General features: G+C 38.7%; 4 protein-coding genes across 7 annotated transcripts in view; 3 read left to right on the top strand and 1 right to left on the bottom strand.

The window, feature by feature from the left end:
- Window positions 1-14,690, top strand: part of LOC130689837 (germinal-center associated nuclear protein-like) — a 34,560-nt gene extending 19,870 nt beyond the window's left edge. The window contains exons 2-17 of the mRNA XM_057512769.2: window positions 9,680-10,106; window positions 10,170-10,385; window positions 10,468-10,736; window positions 10,800-11,025; window positions 11,105-11,658; window positions 11,768-11,879; window positions 11,939-12,144; window positions 12,215-12,474; window positions 12,538-12,749; window positions 12,826-13,146; window positions 13,228-13,404; window positions 13,461-13,640; window positions 13,709-13,839; window positions 13,904-14,003; window positions 14,070-14,205; window positions 14,282-14,690. Coding sequence (XP_057368752.1) covers window positions 9,705-10,106; window positions 10,170-10,385; window positions 10,468-10,736; window positions 10,800-11,025; window positions 11,105-11,658; window positions 11,768-11,879; window positions 11,939-12,144; window positions 12,215-12,474; window positions 12,538-12,749; window positions 12,826-13,146; window positions 13,228-13,404; window positions 13,461-13,640; window positions 13,709-13,839; window positions 13,904-14,003; window positions 14,070-14,205; window positions 14,282-14,634 — 3,855 coding nt within the window. The 5' untranslated portion in view covers window positions 9,680-9,704 and the 3' untranslated portion in view covers window positions 14,635-14,690. The remainder of the gene's footprint in view (window positions 1-9,679; window positions 10,107-10,169; window positions 10,386-10,467; window positions 10,737-10,799; window positions 11,026-11,104; window positions 11,659-11,767; window positions 11,880-11,938; window positions 12,145-12,214; window positions 12,475-12,537; window positions 12,750-12,825; window positions 13,147-13,227; window positions 13,405-13,460; window positions 13,641-13,708; window positions 13,840-13,903; window positions 14,004-14,069; window positions 14,206-14,281) is intronic.
- Window positions 177-3,985, top strand: LOC130689839 (transmembrane and coiled-coil domain protein 3-like). Of its 3 annotated transcripts, none has more exons than XM_057512772.2 (11): window positions 177-426; window positions 708-865; window positions 1,197-1,575; window positions 1,697-1,834; window positions 1,918-2,207; window positions 2,286-2,490; window positions 2,547-2,801; window positions 2,867-2,980; window positions 3,066-3,173; window positions 3,240-3,418; window positions 3,480-3,985. In XM_057512772.2, exons 2-11 carry the CDS (start codon window positions 720-722, stop codon window positions 3,601-3,603), a joined length of 1,938 nt encoding a protein of 645 aa, XP_057368755.1. In that variant the 5' UTR covers window positions 177-426; window positions 708-719; the 3' UTR covers window positions 3,604-3,985. The 3 variants fall into 3 exon arrangements, with proteins under 3 accessions (XP_057368755.1, XP_057368756.1, XP_059351694.1); XM_057512773.2 differs by having other exon boundaries at window positions 711-865; XM_059495711.1 differs by lacking the exon at window positions 3,480-3,985 and having other exon boundaries at window positions 3,240-3,423.
- On the bottom strand, window positions 3,975-7,045 carry LOC130689844 (pyrroline-5-carboxylate reductase 2-like). Of its 2 annotated transcripts, none has more exons than XM_057512779.2 (12): window positions 6,943-7,045; window positions 6,775-6,861; window positions 6,595-6,665; window positions 6,475-6,510; window positions 6,330-6,407; window positions 6,183-6,248; window positions 5,934-5,981; window positions 5,753-5,871; window positions 5,614-5,659; window positions 4,442-4,475; window positions 4,239-4,370; window positions 3,975-4,146 (listed from the first exon to the last, which is right to left on the bottom strand). In XM_057512779.2, exons 2-12 carry the CDS (start codon window positions 6,857-6,859, stop codon window positions 4,034-4,036), a joined length of 828 nt encoding a protein of 275 aa, XP_057368762.1. In that variant the 5' UTR covers window positions 6,860-6,861; window positions 6,943-7,045; the 3' UTR covers window positions 3,975-4,033. The 2 variants fall into 2 exon arrangements, with proteins under 2 accessions (XP_057368762.1, XP_057368761.1); XM_057512778.2 differs by having other exon boundaries at window positions 6,926-7,037.
- A 279-nt stretch (window positions 14,691-14,969) lies between the features above and the next one.
- Window positions 14,970-18,183, top strand: LOC130689841 (glycine receptor subunit alpha-2-like). The gene is made up of 12 exons (XM_057512776.2): window positions 14,970-15,192; window positions 15,854-15,950; window positions 16,011-16,064; window positions 16,126-16,208; window positions 16,379-16,522; window positions 16,677-16,759; window positions 16,827-16,961; window positions 17,084-17,260; window positions 17,324-17,439; window positions 17,522-17,608; window positions 17,737-17,838; window positions 17,904-18,183. Exons 1-12 carry the CDS (start codon window positions 15,122-15,124, stop codon window positions 18,012-18,014), a joined length of 1,260 nt encoding a protein of 419 aa, XP_057368759.1. The 5' UTR covers window positions 14,970-15,121; the 3' UTR covers window positions 18,015-18,183.
- Window positions 18,184-19,592: the final 1,409 nt, after the last annotated feature.

The following is a 19,592-nucleotide window of genomic DNA, read 5'->3' on the forward strand; positions in this document are numbered from 1 at the left end:
TTTGACCCCGGTTACCCATGGGTTGAAAAATGGATGATCTTCGATCTGGTAGAACCGCACCGAAAAGGTTACCCGATTGACGTCGGGCCGGTCACTGGGCGCCCGGCAGTGCACCACTAGTCTTATTTCCACAATAACCGCTGGAATGTACGCGTACACGATTTACATCGATCCCGCAAGAGGGCCGTCAGGTCGTTAGTCATCTGTTATTGTAATCTTGGGATTCTTGTAAATGAGTCTCTGTAACTTAAGGATTCCGAGGTTATCCTGTTAGTGAAATATTAAACCGAATCGAATACAGTGAATCAGAAAAGCACTAAGTGAGACATGGTTTAAAAATTATAAATTAAAACAGAGAGCTTTTTGGACCGTTCAACCCTTCCCCTACATTCGGAGGCGATACCCTTGTATACTGATACGGCACAGGTTAAAACAGTTACAAAACTTTTATAACCGTAACATAAAAGTTAATAAACTTCTCTCGTAGTTACCGTTTACTTTTCATATGAAGCTGGAAACGATGTTAATTTTGGTTTTTTGGACTGAGCATTTTGGTTAGCCTGAATGCTTTGTCTAGGCTATTACACATAAGCTTTTGTTACCACACTGTTATTATGAAAAGTTAGTTTATCAAGATCCACATTAAGAGGGTGATATGTATCTTTTCTGACATGCTTATTCATTAATGTTTCTATTCTTTATTGCAGTAGAAAGCCTGAATGGATAAAATTCAAGAAGTTCATGGAAAAACAACACACACCATGGAAACTTTCTACACTTCAAGCCGTGGTCCTTCACCATCAAGACCCTCATCTGTCACGTGTAATACAGCAACCACCATTAGTTCACAAGGATCAAATAATGGGTAATGATGTGTTTCGTTTTCCAATACCAAACTAGAATGTAGTCTGCACATAAGTTAAAGGTTAGTTATATCAAAAAATAGTGAATGCTGTTAGTTCTTTAAGCAAATAACTATAGCACTTACTAGTAAAAACTCTAGCGTCTCAATTTACGACAATACCGATGTAAATTTTAGAAATTGATCACATGCGTGGATTAAATATTTCCAAAATCTACGGTAGTTTCCAGCAATCGCAATATTCCCTTCGCAAAATTGCATTATAACGGATGTTGTTATTATTAAATTATTTGGGAATAATTATTAGTTCTAGTGTAAATTATGTATTACGTAGAAGGAAGGCACCGGAAATGAGCAGTAATTTGAAAAGTGGCCGCAGAAAATCACCTGTACTGTCAAAACGACACGCAGAGCGAGCTGACAAGGGTGGCGGTGGTAGTACTACAGGGGCAGGAACAACTGGCTCTACCGCTGGTGTTCTCCCCAACGCTTCCCTTGGGACTAGCAACAATGCCCATCTCAGTCTTAACAGCAATCTTGCTTTACCTGTTACTCCGTCTACTCAGTCACTACTTTCTGTATCCGATGAACGTAACCATAGCAACCTTCAATCCACTACGTCCGCTCCAACGGGATTGCTTGATCCTTCCGGATTGTCTGCTTCGACGATGATATCTAAGACGGTCGAAGACCAAGCAGTTGACGATGATCCGGTAGGCAGATAATTTAACATTCATTATTGCCTGCATACTGAAGCGGGAGATGGAGTTACATTTGGATGCCTTGATTTTACGAGAACAGGTGTTTAAACTATGTATTTTTTTTTCAATTTAGGATATGTCATATTTCTCTACTGGCGCTGAAGGAGGCAACACTATGTTGGATGAATTGGATGGTACAGGTGGAAGTTTGTCTTATGCACCTGGTACTCCGCAGTACCACAAAGTTCGATTAGAAATGGAACAAATCCACGTCAGTTCACGTTGTGTGCAAATTTTATTATGGGGAGTTATTGCTGATTCCCTTTTTTTTGTTTTTTTTTCTTCGTGTTCCAGGCTAAAGTCAATAAAACACGCGAATTAATACGAGACGAACAAACATCTCGCGATGAAAATGTGAATGAATATCTACGTTTGGCTTCCCAGGCTGACAAGCAACAACAGACCCGTTTAAAAGCTGTTTTTGAAAAAAAGAACACCAAGTCTGCTCAGCAGATGCAAGTACTACAGCGAAAACTGGATAATTACCAAAATAAACTCAAAGCTCTTGAAGCTCAAGGAATTCCTCGAAATCACGGACATCGGGCACCCAAGCAAGTCCTTCGGGGCGTAGGCATGGGAATAAAGTGAGTAATTCTTTTCACTTTTCTTCTGTGATACCACCTTAGAATTATGAGACAAATCTAAGATGCCTTTCAACACAGAACTGTTATGTCAAAACCGAGAGAATTCGCGCACCTGATACGAAACAAGTTTGGCAGTGCTGACAACATTAATCAAATACGTGCAGTGGAAAACACACCAAATTCGGCTGCACCAGAAGACGCTTTTGTCATTTCACCGACCCCAGCCAATAATATGAGCGCTGGAAATTCGAATTCTCTTCCTGGCCATGGAGCCATATCACAGGTAACGGTTTATTCAATGTTGCTTTCAGACGTATAATTTTTTTTTTATGTCTTCAGACAATTGGTTCCTCAGCCATCGTCCCAGCTGCCAGTCAGGGTTCGGGTGGTGGAAAATATACATCAGAAGAAGGATCTGAGTGCGGCAGTTCAGTAACCAGCGAAAGCATGGCTGGTGGTTTGCACATGTCACCCAGACACAATGTGGTGGGAGCTAGTTTAGGACTGAGTATGGGATTGGAGTCGTTTTTCCAAGAGCTTCAAGAAAGGCGTGAAGAAGTTGATCGGCTACGCGAAGAAATGGAACAAGTTAAGGTGATTTGGTACATTTAATCGTCTTCATTACTAAATCCTAATCCAACGTTTTGTTGTGGACGCAGTTGAATCTTCAGCAAGAGGTGTGCTTGGTTAGCTCTGCCCTACAAGAAGAGCGGTTCCGGGTAGAGCGCTTAGAAGAACAAATCAATGATTTAACTGAATTGCACCAGAATGAGGTTGACCAAAAAGAACATACAATTATTTGCCATGCGTAATAAAATGTTGGCATCTTTCAATAACACAATGCCCTGAATATTTAAGGTGGAGAATCTCAAACAAAACATTGCCGACATGGAGGAAAAAGTACAGTATCAATCTGAAGAGAGACTGAGAGATATCCATGATTTGTTGGACAGTTGCCATACTCGAGTAACTGAAATCTATGGATATTGTCGTCGTTTGGTCTTCATTCCTTAAGCATTTTTTCCTCATTAGATATCCAAAGTGGAGCATCAAGCCCAACACCAACAACACGTCAGTTTGGAAGGGATTGAGAACTCCAATGCTCGGGCCGTTCTCGTCAAACTCATCAACATGGCCTTAACTTTGCTTCAATTAGTGCTAGTCGTTGTATCAACATCAGCAAATATTATCGCTCCCTTCCTTAAGACAAGGTAAATTGATGAAGTCAGTATTTTGAATAAATTAATGCTTAAATATTCGTCACGTTTTTAGGTTGCGCGTACTAACAACCTGCATGTTCGCGTTTCTGTTTGCTTTTGTAGTCAAGCAGTGGCCCGATCTGGAAGATTTAGGATCACATCTAATCCAACATTGCAAATCCGCGCTAAGATCATAGACGATTCCACAAGGACAATTAGAAACTACGATTTTAAGAGAAATGATTGGAAGGTGGGGCGCGTTTATAAAAGGTGTAACCGGACTGATGGGTTCCATTTTACCGTTTCCATTATAACGGAGATAAATACTCGTCACTGTGATGGATGTACTCTATGGGACATGATTTTTGGAAATTGTACTTTATAATTACAGGACCGGACTATATTAATGTCTCGTCGATTCCTTTTGCAAATTTTAGTTGGCATGCCAACTTTCTTAGAAACAATTGAGATGTGTCCTCCCAATGAACTCATATTTAACCTGTATTCTTTGGAAGTTTGCCTATTTGTTATTCGCCAAAAGTGTTGTAAAAATCAATACATGTTTGGCTACTTTCACAACGACAAGTTGTTTATTATTTCATTTTCAATTATGACGTCCGTCCATCATTACTCTTTTCTTCCTGTTTGCTTGGATTTCAGCGTTGCGGCTTGGACTGCCTCCATAAGACTTGAGCGAAATCCCGATTTTTCGAGGAAGTAGACAGCTTGAATAGTGGATCCTGTTCGGAATTATTACCGATAAAAAACAACAGAGATAAAAATAGAAAAACATTAGTTAAAAGTATAGGCTGATTTTATTGTTTTTTTTTACCAGCAGGACTACAAACGTCGTCTTTCAGTGCACCAGGATGGCGACCAGTTTCAAGGACCATTTTCGCAGCACCAATCAATGTCTGTGCTGAGAGTTTGTACGCTAGGTCCCTAGGAATTCCCATTTTTACACCTGAATAGTATGGTAGATGCGTTATGGTTTACGTGAACACACTCAATTGGTCATTTGTCTTCCTAAATTACCTCCATCGGCCAGGGCTTCCATAGCTATGTACATCTAAATGGAAGAAGATATCGTTACTACTATTTACTATAAATCTCACTGACGGCGACGATTAGCAGCCATCGATGTTCCATACTGCTAACAAGCGTTACTGTAATTCAACATCTAATGAGTGAAAGTACGTAACCGTTTGGTACGAAGAGATATGAGAGAAGCTTCATTTTTGGGAACTGTGACGAGGAGGAGAAGGCTTGGCAACACCAAATCAAACATAAATTTTTGGTAATAGGGATTAGGTAAAACACGTACTTGAAAGGCTCAGTCCTAAACCGTGGTTTCTTGTATTGAAATTGTTCCATAATTCCCAAATCGTCAAAACGCAGTACACTTCTTTGCGCAAAACATAGCCGCCAGCTAAACTTGCTGTTTTTCACAGTCCCCGTGTTTTGTCTACTACTTCACAACGGCCTGGCTAAACAAGAAGAAGGCTTCTTTCTATATGGAGAATTTACAATGCGGCTAGGACATCAGGTTGAATTTAACACCCACACTTGAAACCTTTGAAAATAACGAAGAGTTACGCTAACCGTTTTCATCACCGCGACATGCCATTTGGTAGCAAAGTAAACTTGCTCTGACAGGTGGACACTATTTCTATTTTGTTCAAAGTCACGGATATTTTTGCGAATTTTGCTCCCTAAGCCCTACGAGTACGTAAAATGTACACAAAGTTACATGCAACAATTAACTTCTTAAAGCGCATTTTTGTTGATGGAGATAGATGTACAGGATATAGCAGAAAAATGTGGCGGTTTTCCCTATGCTTTGTTTGCCAAACCTGACACATTTCACTGCAACCTCCTGTACAGTACACTAGAGAGTATACTATTGATTTTTTCTGTCAAGATTTTTCCCATCCGGCCGCATGTTTTTCAGAGCAAAACAGAGCTGCGTCGTGTAACTTACTGATTCAAATTATTAAATAACTGCGTCTCTCTGGCTCACGTTAGCGCCAATGCAGGAGCCGTCTAATGTAAGTACACGTTGCCGAATGGGAAAAGTTTAGTTCGACATCCTTATACGTTATCTCATCACTTTTACAAACTATACTAAGCATACGACACATACAAATATTGTATACGGTATATAATGCTATTAAAATAATTACAATTTAATTTTTGTTTTTACATACGTAGGCTGGGCCTGATCCAGAAAGGCCTGTGCAAGCGTCAATAAGCCTATCCAGAACAAAGGGAAAATATGTTGGCTTATTCAAGCTAGTAAATAAAATTATTCACAATGTGTCACAGTAATTGTACTACGACACTTACACTTCCGGTACTTCCTCACAAACACCCACAGCTGTGAATAAGCGCTTGGTCAACGTTGCATCTCCAGATCTCGTAGACGTTCCGCAGCTAAACACGCTCGCCCCAGAACGAACTAACACCTGCGTTATATCTCGTTACGTACATAATGATAAATAACAGAACAGTATTTAGTGTACCGTACAGGCGTATTTGGCATTACTCGGATGACTCTTGTTTTCCTTGGCAGCATCTACATAACATTACATGCGAGGCTATAATTATTTGTTTGTAATATCAACTAACTTAGAGATTGCTACTATTTAAGTTTTCTACATGCACTAACGCCCCGTGACTGTGTGTTCATAAGGTCTGAGGCATAGTGAATATCATAACTTTACTGATTGATCGGTACCTAAAGGAACTTGGCAATGCCCGATTGGGATACACACACCTGTTCAAGATTTATCAAAGGAATGCCCATGGCGATGGATACAATAAGATTGTCCCCGTTTACCACCTAAAAAGGACAGAATCAACATTAAATTCTTTTGTGTGTTGTGTTTGTTAGAAAAGCATATTAAATACTGTTTTTTCGTACTGGATTTATTTCAGTGAGAACTTTTGGCACCAAAGGAGGTTTTGTTGCAACAATAACAACATCTGCTTGTTCGACGACCTGGAAAACAAATACATAAGTGTGGCGTACATACTGAATTGTGGCGAGTGTCATTACGATGGACTACCTGTGCGTTTTCATGTGTAGTGGAACAACCAATGGCCTCGAATCGCAAAATAGAAAATAGTTAAAATAGAACTGCAAATAACAAGTAGATACAGCCATATAATTTTTCGGTAAAGCTTACCGAGAATTCCTCGATGAACGTTGAATCTACCCTAGGGGAACTTCCAATTATATTTTCGGATCGTGTGATCCCTAGTTATGCCAAAAAACGCCGTCAATTAAGCTGTTGAGCACTTAGCGTTTTAGGCAAAAAATTTAAACATACATAAGATTTAGTTAGCTGGAAGTAAGGTCTCTTTACCAGACGCAATAAATCCTTTAGCTAAAGCCTGGGCCATCTTTCCACAACCAATGAATCCAATTCGAAGGGCTTTTTCTTTAATCATTCCTGAAATCAAAATTAAATCGCGAAAACACAAATGTTTTGCAGTAGCACAAAGAAATTCCCGTACATCGGCAGTCAACCTACTCGAAGAAACTGGGACCGAAAAATAAACCAGTTGAAACAGATGGCCTGCGGAAATGGACTACAACATGCGAGAGAAAAAAAAAATTAAAAGCCCCTATGTATTTTTGTTTTATTTGGTTTGAACTGTCCTATAGCCGCCGGCTTAAAACTGTGCTTGTTCTGCAGGCTTCTCAATCTAAAGCTGGTATCGTATTTGACGGCCAATTCCCGGTTTCGGAGCCAGTATTCGAAGGGTCAGAGTCTTCCTTGTCTTGCATAGTTTTTCCTCAAACATCACTTATGGGGAAAGGATAAACGTCGGTTCAACGTTTCCCTTGACATATTAAAGAAGGATTGGCGAGTGGATGGACGATCTCATTGCTTATTCCTATTGCTAGCTTTTGGTATGTTTTCAGGAGCGCTGAATTTACATTCAAATAATCCGTTGATATGTCTAGCAATTACGTAAACAAGAGGAGTCTTTAATAACGGGAAGTCTTTCGCCTTGTCGGTGGATTTTTAAAAAATCAGTATGATTTCCGAAACAGAGTCCTATCCATAGACCAGCATAGACTATAATCAGTAGTCACAAATAAGAAAACAGTCCTAGCTATTCCAGCGAATTTTGACATCCCAAGTCTGATACGGCTATCTGGGATTCTACCAAAAAGTTAAAAATGTCAAACTACCAGTTTTACATTTTTGCATGGCACAGATATTTAAAACTAACTTGAACATGTATTAAGTGAATAAATCCATCAGGTTCATTTAAGGCATTCTTACTACTTCCTTTTTCTATTACCTGAAGTTAGTCTTGGGTTTCTGTAACGAATTTGTAATGGTGCTTCAGTATTCAGTCGCATACCGACAGGCTTATCCTAAAAAATATAAAGATCAATTTGCATAGGGACGAACAATTTTTGCCATGCAAACTACCATGCATGGTAAAAAAAAGTGTAATTGGACGTGTAAACCGAGGACGGGGTGTAAGCGGAATTGGAAGTAACGGTGTGGGGGGAAATTGTGGACGTGGCGGTAAAGGAAATCGAGGACGCGGAGGTAGCGGAAACTGAGGAAAGGCCAATATTGAAAATGGAGAAAGAGTAGATAGCGGGAATCGGGGACGGAGTGGACACGGGCATCGTGTTTCAGGTGGAGGCGGGTATCATGGACGGAAAGGAAATGGAAACGGGCTTTGTAGAAACGGCAGTGAAGTAATTATTTTTAAGTTTAAGATTAACATTTTTCCTTTTTAGAGTTCCAGTTTACAAAAAAAGGGTCCCTTGAGTTTATGAAAATTCTTCTGAAGCAATTAAGGGCTAAGAGGCTAAAAAAAATTGGTGGTGTATGTCAATGCAACGTGGAAGAAATGGATTGTCTAAAAGAAATTTTCGCTCTACCCCTTAAAAGCATTGGAGAAGTGAAAGAACTGGAAAAAACATTGGGAGTGCGTTCTATGCTACAAAAACATGTAAGTATATATGTAAAAAGTTTGAAAAAGTTGTGTTTTTAATAAATTTGGAAATATTTTTTATAGCTGGTGTCACTAAGAAGAGGCGGAAGATCACTCAGTGATATGATCTATCGCATCAAGGGAACACTTTTCACGGATCAAATTTGCGCTTCTTTTATGTGGACTGGAAAAACTAAAGAAAGCGGAAAAAATTGCTTCCGCGAGCTACACAACATTAATACTGCCATTTTTTATAATAACTTTTATTTACTATTACTATTATTTACTACATTTGCTACATTACTACATTTAATAACAACTTATTTACAAAAATAGGTGCTGTTTGTGTAGATTTCTGTATTCAGATGGAGGATAAATTAGATGATGGTACTCAATTTTATATTCGCGAGTGGTTGCGACATTCATAGGAGAGATGCGACCGAAAAGGTTTCTTCCTTGCAAATTTTGAAGATAAATAAATTAAACACGAATAAGTTTTTCACTAAAAGTCAAAGTTAACTATGTTAATTTTGTATAGGTTTGTTACGGTGTATTGAAGAAAATTCAACCTGCACTATTTATTGTAGAAGAAATTCATATACATTTTGCGAATAAAGAAATTGTTGAAAATTTTTATGTTTGATTTATTTTATTTGTAATTAAGGGTTGCCTTAATTAAATATTTATACAAAATATTTCTAATTAAAAGGGGGTGGATACAAATTTCATATAGAATGTTTGCAGGTAGGTTTTGGGAGGTGGAAGGTCCGACGATGTTTGTCAGGGGGTGATACCCGGAGCTCACAGAGAGATCCAATAGTGAAAGAACCGGTTTCCCTACAGTTAATGGCAAACAAAGAGATAAGTGGCAAATGGCGCCGTTCAGCGCCTGGTGAATACACAAGACAACGATTTTCTTCGTAAAGTACTGTTGCCGCAACTGAACCAATAAAAACATAATTCTAATGAAAACACATTTTACTTGTGTCGAACCAGTATCTTCTGGTAGTAAGCTAAGTCTCAGGTTATCGTCACCGAGCCTTACATGGAGGCTATTGTAGTATTAGCATGCCAGAACCCAGAAAATATTAAAATACCAAACTGTATTGGCACGCCAATCAAAACAATGTTGTACTGTACCTCATACGGCCCTAGTGGTGACAATAAACACTAGTTCAAATTGTTTCACTGGTCAAATTATCAACGCAGTTCGGTGTCGTCTGCAGAAAGCTCCTAACATACACACAAAAAGAAGAAAAATCACATACTGAAACAGTAAAAGTTTTACGTTTTTGCCTTTCTTAGTTCTTCCCGTTTTCGCCAAAGCAGAATGAGATCCCAAGGCAGAAAACAAAATGCCCCTGAAAGTCTCAACAGTAAAAATGATCTTACAGTTGCTGCATCAGAAGATTCGGAGTTCATTAAACTGTCACAGAAAAAAAGCCATAATGTAATCAACCTTGCCGAAGGACTGCCAATACAGATTACTAAAGAACAATTAAAAGCTATCCTCACCCAACCAGCCAGCAATGTTGCCGACAAAGTTGTGCTGCTTGATGCAAGAGACAGGCTTCTTCGTTTAACAAGAGATATAAAAGGCAAGACTGGCAATGCAAAAAAAGCTATCACTCTTAGAGGTACTTGTCTGGATATGTGTCCAGAAAAGGAAAGATATTCTAGAGCAGAAAAACATAGACTTGCATTGTTTGAAATGCTTGTTTCTGATGAAAAGGTTAGTGTTAAACATGTTTTATGATTATAAAGGCATGTGACTAAATGCATTATTGAACTATAGGATTATGAAGTTGATCACAGACTTGCCGTAAAAGAATATTCCAGAAGTTCTGCTGACCAGGCTGAACCATTGGCACATGAACTTAGACCACTTCCTGTTTTACAAATGACGATGGATTATCTTATTGCTAGAATTGTAAATCGTTGTGATAAACCTGGTGAAAACTTGGCTGAATGGTTTAATTTTTTGTGGGACAGAATGCGAGGGATAAGAAAGGTAAAAAAAAATTCCTCTGCAGAACCTCTAGCAAAAAGTTTCTAACATTATTGAAGGATATTCAGAATTATATTTTTTTTAGGACATAACCCAACAAAGTTTGTGTGAACAAGGGTCTGTTGATTTAGTTGAGAAGTGTGCTCGTTTTCATATCCATTGCACAAGCCGCTTATGTGAATTGGATATGCAAGATTTTGATCAGAAAATCAACGACGAAAACCTTACAAAATGTTTACAAACGCTAAAACACATGTACTACGACCTATCTGTTAAAAACATATTTTGTCCAAATGAAGCTGAATTCAGAAGTTATGATGTTCTCTTACACTTGAATGATGGTGAAATTCTCAGGTATTGCAGGTTAAAAATAAAAATCGCATTTCTTGAATTAAAACATGTGGTCTGACATTTCAGAGAAGTGCTGCAATTACGTGCTGAAGTTCGCGATTCGCCTGAAGTGCGATCTGCCCTTGAATTTGTCAATGCTTTGAACAGTCGTAATTACGTTCGCTTCTTCAAATTAGTCAGATCAAATCAAGATTATTTACAATGTTGTCTCCTTCAGCGCTACTTCAATCAAATGCGTAATCAAGCTCTTCAGATAATGTTACAGGCATATGGACCACCAAAAAAAGGCCAAGTAAATACGTATTTATATATTTTTTTTGTGACCGCCTGTCAATCGTCTCCATTTTTTCCCCCTTTCTTTCTGTATATAGATACAACTCAATAATTTAGTAAGCCTGCTGGGTTACGAAGATGAGGAAGAGGCAGGAACTTGGTGCGAATGTCACGGACTGCCTATCGACTTCGACAAAAAAGCAGTCAAGTTCGATCGTACTAGTTTTATAGAACTTCCCGAAAAATTTCCACCTATGCGACGATCGTCAATTATCGAGAGTAAACGAACGTCTTCGGTCAGCAAATGCATCGCGAAAAATGATGTACCAGAAGATCCCACTTTACATCATACACCATTTAATAGTTTCGATAGCAATGGTATGTTGCTTCAAGAAGCATGGTTAGCTGAAGAACACGAAGAACTTGTTACCACCATAGCCCCACCAGCTGTTCCGTCGACTACTAAACCACCTGCTTCTATCTCGATTGTGCCGAATTTGATAGAAAATATTACCATGAGAATTCACAGGGAACTGATTAGCTCAACAGTATATGAAATTACAAAAGAAATCGCTCTACAAGTTGCCATTCAAAACGCGAAAGTGCAAACCACTCATCGGATTTTCAAACAGTGCTTGAATGACTTTGTCAGGTATAATAACTAAGCTATTTCCATGTCATTTTATATACTTGTTCTTTTTTCTGTTCATTCTGTTTATCTATTTTGCTTATTTATTTGGTTTTATTTTTCCAACCTTTAGCGAGTTTTGCTCGGAACTTGTCAGTGAAGTATTATTTGAAATGCAGACTGCTAAATTTCAAGAGCAACATAAATTAAACCTGGAACACAAAGTTCGTCACTTCTCTGTGCAGGTAAATTGAGACTTGGTTGCCGTTTAGCCTTGAATAATATTTGCTGTGTTTCTGCAAAGATTTTTGGTGACATTGTGGATAACGTAGTCCACGATCAAGTGAAATCTCTTTGCATTGAAGAAATTCAAATGGCTGCTCGTTTACATGATAGCGCCATAAAAGAAAAGCATGCGCGTCGTTTACTAGAGGCATTAGTAAGTGAGCTGATCGCAATCGAAAGCCGAGTAGTTGCATCCGACGTTGCCTGTGAAGCTGTTAAAACAAGGTAGTAGACATGCTCCTTAGCTTTGATGTATCTGCTTAGATCCTTGTTAATTTCGCACTGCACATTTTAGGGAAATTATGGTATCTCGGGTCTTAGATTTGACCAGCAAACGTAAAATCCGTCGTTGTATTGCGAAGTGGCGTAGATTCACTGCGTTGCAAATGCGCCGAAGGAAAGAAAAGCAAACGTTTCCAGCTTGTCCGTCGCGTATGGTATTCAGTCAACAAATAGCCTCATTGAAATCTAAAGGCGAGTCCCCGGGCGTATCCTTGAAGCGCAAATCTCTTGTCGAGCAAAGTGTTTCTGTCAAACGTTGTAACTCTCTTTCAGGTAACTATTTTTATATGAATAACCATTTTTATACCTGATTTCATATGACATTATGCTTCTTAGATCTCCAATTTAACTTAAAGAAAATAAGTTTGTCATTGGCCGAAAAGAAATTTGATTTATTCCCGCTGCTTGAGCGATCGACATCGATTTTTCCCCTTAAAGAACGGAACCGCTGCTGGAAACTTATCATTTTAGCCATCAATAATGAAGAAGTTGGAGAGTTTTTTCGGCATTGGTTTGGCTTCTCTGGAGCAACGCAAACTACAGACGGGGTATGAGAAAGTCTCTTTTAATACGTATCGTTTGACCTATGAAAATACCTATGACCTATGAAAAAAAAAATCCTAGTGGCTGTACACGGAAACAAGGACAAATCAAAATCGTATCACGCTCTGCGTCCGTTTCGCGACCAGCTATCAACAAATATCTGAGCTTTTGCTAGGAGCAAATGCTCTTCTTGTGGTTTACGATCCTACTTCGGAGGTTGAAACCACGTTACATAGCCTAGCCCAGTTGGTTCAAGTTCAGTCGAAGTATTTCCCTCTGTCTGTCGCGTCTATCGCATCGAAAAACTATTCTAAAAAATTTGACTATCTTGTGCAAATTCTAAACCCATGCTACCACACAACTCTAAGCTTTGAAGAATCGAGCATCGATAAACATTGTAAAGTGAGTAGGCTATAATTTTTTTCTTTCTTCTTACTGGCGCTCCGTTAAAACCAACTTCATCTACTTGAAATACCGTTTTAGCTCATCGAAGTTTTCACAACTCTGGTCGAAGCCGGAGAAATAACCGCCATCTCGCCGGCCAGTCGCGTATGCACAACAACCATGTGGGAACTGGCAAACAGTTTTATTTCTCATAAAGTCCTTCCTACGATTTATCGGGATATGCAACTACGGTTGAAGTACAACCTTCCTCATCAGGTAACTGGTGTCCATTGAATTCATCCGAAGCGATCTAAAATGTCATTGTTCCTTAGTCTTTAGCTCGTCTGCTGAATTTTTATAATCATGCTGTCAAGTGCCTTCTAGAAAACGTCTTGTCAGACTCCGAGCTCGGTAAAATTCGATGGCCTGCTCCGGAATTTGTTAAAATACCTGATCTCGTTCTTCCTCCCGTAAACTGGAATTCCAAAGCGTCGCTGTACACTGCAAAACAGGTACTTACTTTGATCATACAGGAATGAGTAGAAATAACGTCTACCGTTAATGTGGATTTTCTTTACAGTCATTTGAAAGATATTTAGTTCTCCCATACTGGCAGTCTGATGATCACGATTTTCCGTCATTGTGTGCATCGTTGTGCCACTATTGCACTGATATTTCCATTGGGACCGACGTCACGGCTTTGTTGTCAAGGTACAACGAAAAAGAATTTACCTTGTCTGAATGAATCATAGATCTTTGTGCTATTGCATCTTAGGATTGATTCCGTTTTGATGCAGGCTAAACAACATTATGAAAAACGTCAACCTAGTCGAACATCTTTCAAAGAGATTATTCCATGGACTGATATTTTTCAAGTATGTTCAATTATAAGCAACACATTAGTTTTGTATTTGCCACGCTAGTAATGACTTTTCTTCCAGGCATGCGTTGATTATCGTCTGCAAGAATTTGCCGATGAAGGGTCGTCCAAGTTAATTGGATACTTTCCCCGAGCCCTTGATAAAATCCAGTCCAACGCCGCATGGATTCGTGCTAGAGGTTTCTTAGAACCAACTGGTGGGATAGAGAATAGTTTACACATTTATTTTCATACCTTAATCATTCTTTTTTATGTTGTCTTATTTAATGGCAGAACAACTTTGCGCTGAACTGGATGCACAGCGTTTTGACTATAAGGAAACTGAAGTATCCTTTTATCAACAATCCAAATCGCTTGATGTACCAGATAGCATTGCAACCCTCTGCGCTGCTATTGCTGATACTTCGAAACGAAGTCGTCAAGAAAACAAACTTTTCGAATCGATTCTTCTCCGCGTTCATACTCCAGAAAAAAAGCCTGTCAGATGTTCACCGGTAAAGCAGTTTACGGTAACACCGTCCGGCATAGAGGACCGTTATGAATTGTTAGAGATAAGACTGGAACAATCCCGTTGTGAGGATAAACAGTTTGAATCTTATTTGAAACGCGCATTAGAAGATTTTTGAAGATCTAAAGTAACGCAACAGAATTGTATTATAAAACAGCATCGATGAATTAATAAACGTGCATTTTTTTACAATAGAGATAAAAAGCGCAAATATTTTGAACTTAGACGCATTGGCTGTTTGATGCGCGGAATTTAAAAAATAGACTACTGCTTTCTTCGTCCAATGTTGTGTAATGGTCGAATTGTCATCAATCCCCGTCTCTTGTCTTGGACGGTTGAAAAATATGTTCAGAGGAAAGCGAGTGAATAAGCAGAACTAGGAGCTAATTCAATTAGTGGAGGTGTGCTTAAAGGCAAGGCAAGTAACCCTCCACTCCCCCAATCCCCACGCTAGGGTTTCATCGTTATTCTCTGATACGTCGTATCGTTGCTTTGCGCTCCGTTTCAATTGAAAGTTAGGTCGAAACTCAGTCTGTTCGCCAGTCTGTTCGGCTTAAACATCCTGTATGAGGAACGATACTTAATCATAGACGTAAACGGAAACGATGTGGACTATCATATGGTTCCAAATCGTTCTTCTCGTCTTCATCACACTTTTTGCTGGGAACCAAGCCGAGTAAGTTCTGTTTCGCCATTTACCTATTATTGCAGCACCACTGATTTGTACACTGCTACACAGCAGAGTCTGTCAGGCACATTTAACAGCCACGACGATCGATTTTCTCTTACAGACAAAACGTTTTTTACCTGCTTGTATTTACTTAACTATTGGAAAAAGTGTATTTAAATATGACAATTTAACCCAGTGCACATTGTTCTTTGGCTCCTTCGTCAAGACGATTTTTTTCCATTTAAGTTTTTTTGTGGATTTATTTTTAAGACTTTGCTGCAGTTCTAATGATCAATGTCTGCCTTCCGCTATGGGCCTCTCGGATGAATGTCGATGCCGTTGAACAGAGCATTTGAACTTTTTGTAGTAGTACAACAGAACCGTATATTGATTGAAAATAATCAATTATTTACCAATTCTTAAAAATAATTTTAGCCTGGCACGTGTAAAAAAAAATCGGTTACCGACAGAGTTCATTCGGTCTTCACCTCTTACCAACCACCCACCCAACCCCTCCTCCCCTTGAAACCTTGTTTCAGGAATACTGTTTTTGGCGTGTTATACTTAATTTTAAAAATATACGGTATAAATACTCTAAGATTGCAGCTTCTACATTTTCTTAATTTATTGATTGATCTATTGATATATATATTTTTTCAATTTCGAGGGATGAAACGAGTTTGGTACTTCCGGATATCTTACCCAAGGATACCAAAACTTATGATAAAAATCGACCTCCGAAATATTCCGGACAGCCAACCGTCGTAAGCATTAAAATTTGTTTCTGAAAAACAAAAACTTATAAATTTTATAATTTCCATAAGGTGTATTTTCACGTAACAGTCCTCTCAATAGACACCATCAATGAAGAATCAATGGTATCCTTGCTGGAACGTATTCATGTGGAGAACATAATTTTGTTTTGTGATTCGATTGCAGACATACGTCGCAGATATTTTTCTGGCACAAAGTTGGAGGGATCATCGCTTACGTTTACCGGAAAACATGACATCAGAATACCGGTAAGGAGAAAAATCACTACGGGTTGGATTTTTCCATGGAACGGTAGTGCCAAATCGCGTGCCATCAAGTTTTTTACAATTCGCGATTAGCGGAGTTTCCGTTAACTTTTGTTTTTTTTTGCGAATTACTTCAGGCAGTTAAAAAACGTTTTTATTTTTAACGGCAATAGCATTCTTGATGTCGGTTGGCTCCATAACATCTGGCGTCCAGATGTTTTTTTCAAAAACGCCAAACAAGTTACCTTTCACGAGATGAGTGTCCCAAATCACTATCTGTGGCTTTACCACGATAAAACGTTGATCTACATGGCAAAGTAAGTTTGAGCCTCTCGCATTTTGAGACATCGTTGTTTTCTACTACTTTCTTGGAATCAAGATTTTAGTGTACAGACACACAGCATTCAAATGCTGAATAAATTAATAAGATTTAAAACATTTTTTTTACCATTATCGCATGTTACCTGCAAGGTTGACCTTGGTATTGTCTTGCGCCATGAAGTTTGAATCCTATCCGCATGATACACAAATCTGTTCCATGCAAATCGAGAGCCGTAAGATTTTTGCATCTTTACATTGATTCACTTCACATGCGAACTCATTCATTTTCTGTTTGACTAGTTTCTCATACGACGTTCGATTTGGTGTTCAAATGGAACTTAACTGATCCACTGGTGACAAATCCAGATATCGAGCTCCCTCAATTAGATATTGCAAAAAATTTTACAGAAGACTGTACGTTGGAATATTCAACTGGTACGCAATTTGTTGGGAACTTGGCATTTTTTTTTTCTGTTTGGTTAAATGATTTTTGTTTTTCATCTCCCCTCCACCATTTTTTTGTCCTCCTTTTACTCGTACGGATATCAACCGTGAAGGAAATTTTACTTGCTTGGCCGTGGTATTCAATCTGCGACGTCGACTGGGCTATCACTTATTTCACACGTACATCCCGTCAGGGTTAATCGTAGTCATGTCCTGGATTTCATTCTGGATCAAACCGGAAGCAATTCCGGCTAGGGTTACCTTAGGAGTTACATCGTTACTCACGCTCGGTAGTTCACGCTGTTCAAGTTCAAATATTGTATCAACGATCAATTTTCTGTTTTTTACTTTAGCTACTCAAAGTACACAGTCACAAAGGTCTCTGCCCCCCGTTTCTTATGTTAAAGCTATCGACGTCTGGATGTCATCGTGCACTCTCTTCGTGTTTATGTCTCTCATGCAGTTTGCCGTAAGATTTTTAACAACTTTTTTTATGAATTAGTGCAACGCGTACCGAATTTTCGAACCTAATAACTCGTCACGTTTGATAGGTGTGCAACCACTTCATGGGAACTGGGACTCCGGCAAAGCCCAAAGTCTTATCTGACGAAGAACTTCATTCCAGTGCTCTTGATTTGGTGGGCTAAATGTCTATACTTGTATTTATTTATTTATTTTTATTAATCCTGAGAAACCTAAAGAGTTTTACAGTATAGTTGTTCAGTCGTAGATTAACTAAATCTTTCCATTAATCTTGATTTTCTAGCCAGGGCACAACAACGGCCTATTACGTTTCCGGGCGAAATCGCCTAATACGGCAGATCGGAGAACAACTCCTAAATACGTCACTTCTTGCTACGGTCGTGAGGTGAGCCATAGTGCTGCGCATATGAAGACTTCATTAAGCCTTACCAATATTTCTCGTTGACTTAGGTGGCTCTAGTTATAGACAAATGGTCTCGATTCTTTTTTCCGTTCGCCTACCTTATCTTCAACACTTTCTATTGGATCACTTACCTGGAAGACGTTAACATCAACTTGTGAAACAAACTTGTGAAACAATTTGAAGACATACCGATCATTTCTGTAGCTCTCTGCTTTGTACATTTTCTCATATGACCATCAATTTCTGACTTGTTGGCTTTCCTTTATTATTATTATTATTATTATTTTCCTGTCCTTTTTTTTCATAATAAGACCAATCGAAACTATTTTCCGGTTTCTTACATGCACTGTTTCTTTTCGCATTTCACCCATTGGGCAGAAATGAGGCACCTTCGACGATGATTTAGTAACTGATAGGTTTCTCTGGTTTACTGCAAAGAAAAGGACTAGGCACTGACGTAAAGAAAAAAAAATTGAAAATACTTAATTTTGTACTTGTTCTAAATACATGTGTTTGCCCAGTTGGGAAGACCGTCGATGTTTTTCGTCGGTTTGTTTGTTTGTTTGTGCGCTATTTTCGTTTTTGATTTTTGTGGTGTTTTTTGTGGGTTTATATTATTATTATGTTTGTTTTTTCTTCCGATTTCTGCGCCATGCTTACAGCGTTTGCAATTTCTTGCCATGCAACGAGTGTTCTGAGTTGCCATAGTAAAACAGCAGGGTTAGCTAAATATCAAGTTGCGGGTACGAGGATCCTCAGTTACAGTTCCTTTTTTGCGGTTTTTTTTCGCAACCTTTCACTCTGCCAAACAGATGGATACGCGATATCTTTTGAAAAGGCATACGCCTGATCATTGAGTCAGCAAGGTCCCTAGTAGTCTATACACATATTACATGTATGAAATATATATATATACAGTATATCAAGCAAGGTCAAACTCAGTCTAAATGTCGCCATTTCTAGCCATATCATTATGGAAGAATTTAATGAAGGCTTCTCTTTTTTTTAAATTCCTTTTCTGTTTTATTCGTTGTCTCTAATTCAATTATTACTTCGTGTAACTAATATTTGGTGGCTAACGCTTATTGCTTGTTGGCGCTTGAAGGTTACAAATCGGCACAGTTAAACCGCAGCTGACGTATACGACAGTGCTATCAGAACGAAATCTTTACTGCGAAGAAATAACGTGATGGCGTTTAACATGCGCACTCATTCAAAATCCGCAACAGAATCTGCTGATCTTTTTCGTTAACTTCGATCGCCTTTCAAAAACATTACAACAACATGAAACAACAACAACAAACGTCTTTACCCCTTTTTAACATTATTTTGTGTGTAAGCGCGCCCGCTAATGATAGTTTGACTACAGAACTAAACGGAAAGTGGTTTTTTGCGACATCTTCAGTTCAACGGGGTACGTGTCTGTGCCACAATGGTTTTTAACTCTACAATAGGTAGGTACTTTGTCGCCCTTTCTTGTAAATCTGACGTGGATAGCGTTGTGCTTATACCGAATGAAATCAATACGAGGTCTCAACCTACGGTTCGTCCTTTAGCAGTTTATAAGAAAGGGAAAAAAAAATGTAAAAAACAAAACAAAAAAATTATCCCTATCTCAACGTCTTCGGAAAGGGGCCAGCTCAGTTTTGCCGTTTTTCTTGCTACTTATATCAAGGGTAGGCAAAACAAGGAAACCGTTCTTCTTAATTTGATTATGAGCACCGTACCTCTTTTTA

Source organism: Daphnia carinata, chromosome 6 (assembly GCF_022539665.2).
Source record: "Daphnia carinata strain CSIRO-1 chromosome 6, CSIRO_AGI_Dcar_HiC_V3, whole genome shotgun sequence".
NCBI classification, from domain to species: domain Eukaryota; kingdom Metazoa; phylum Arthropoda; class Branchiopoda; order Diplostraca; family Daphniidae; genus Daphnia; species Daphnia carinata.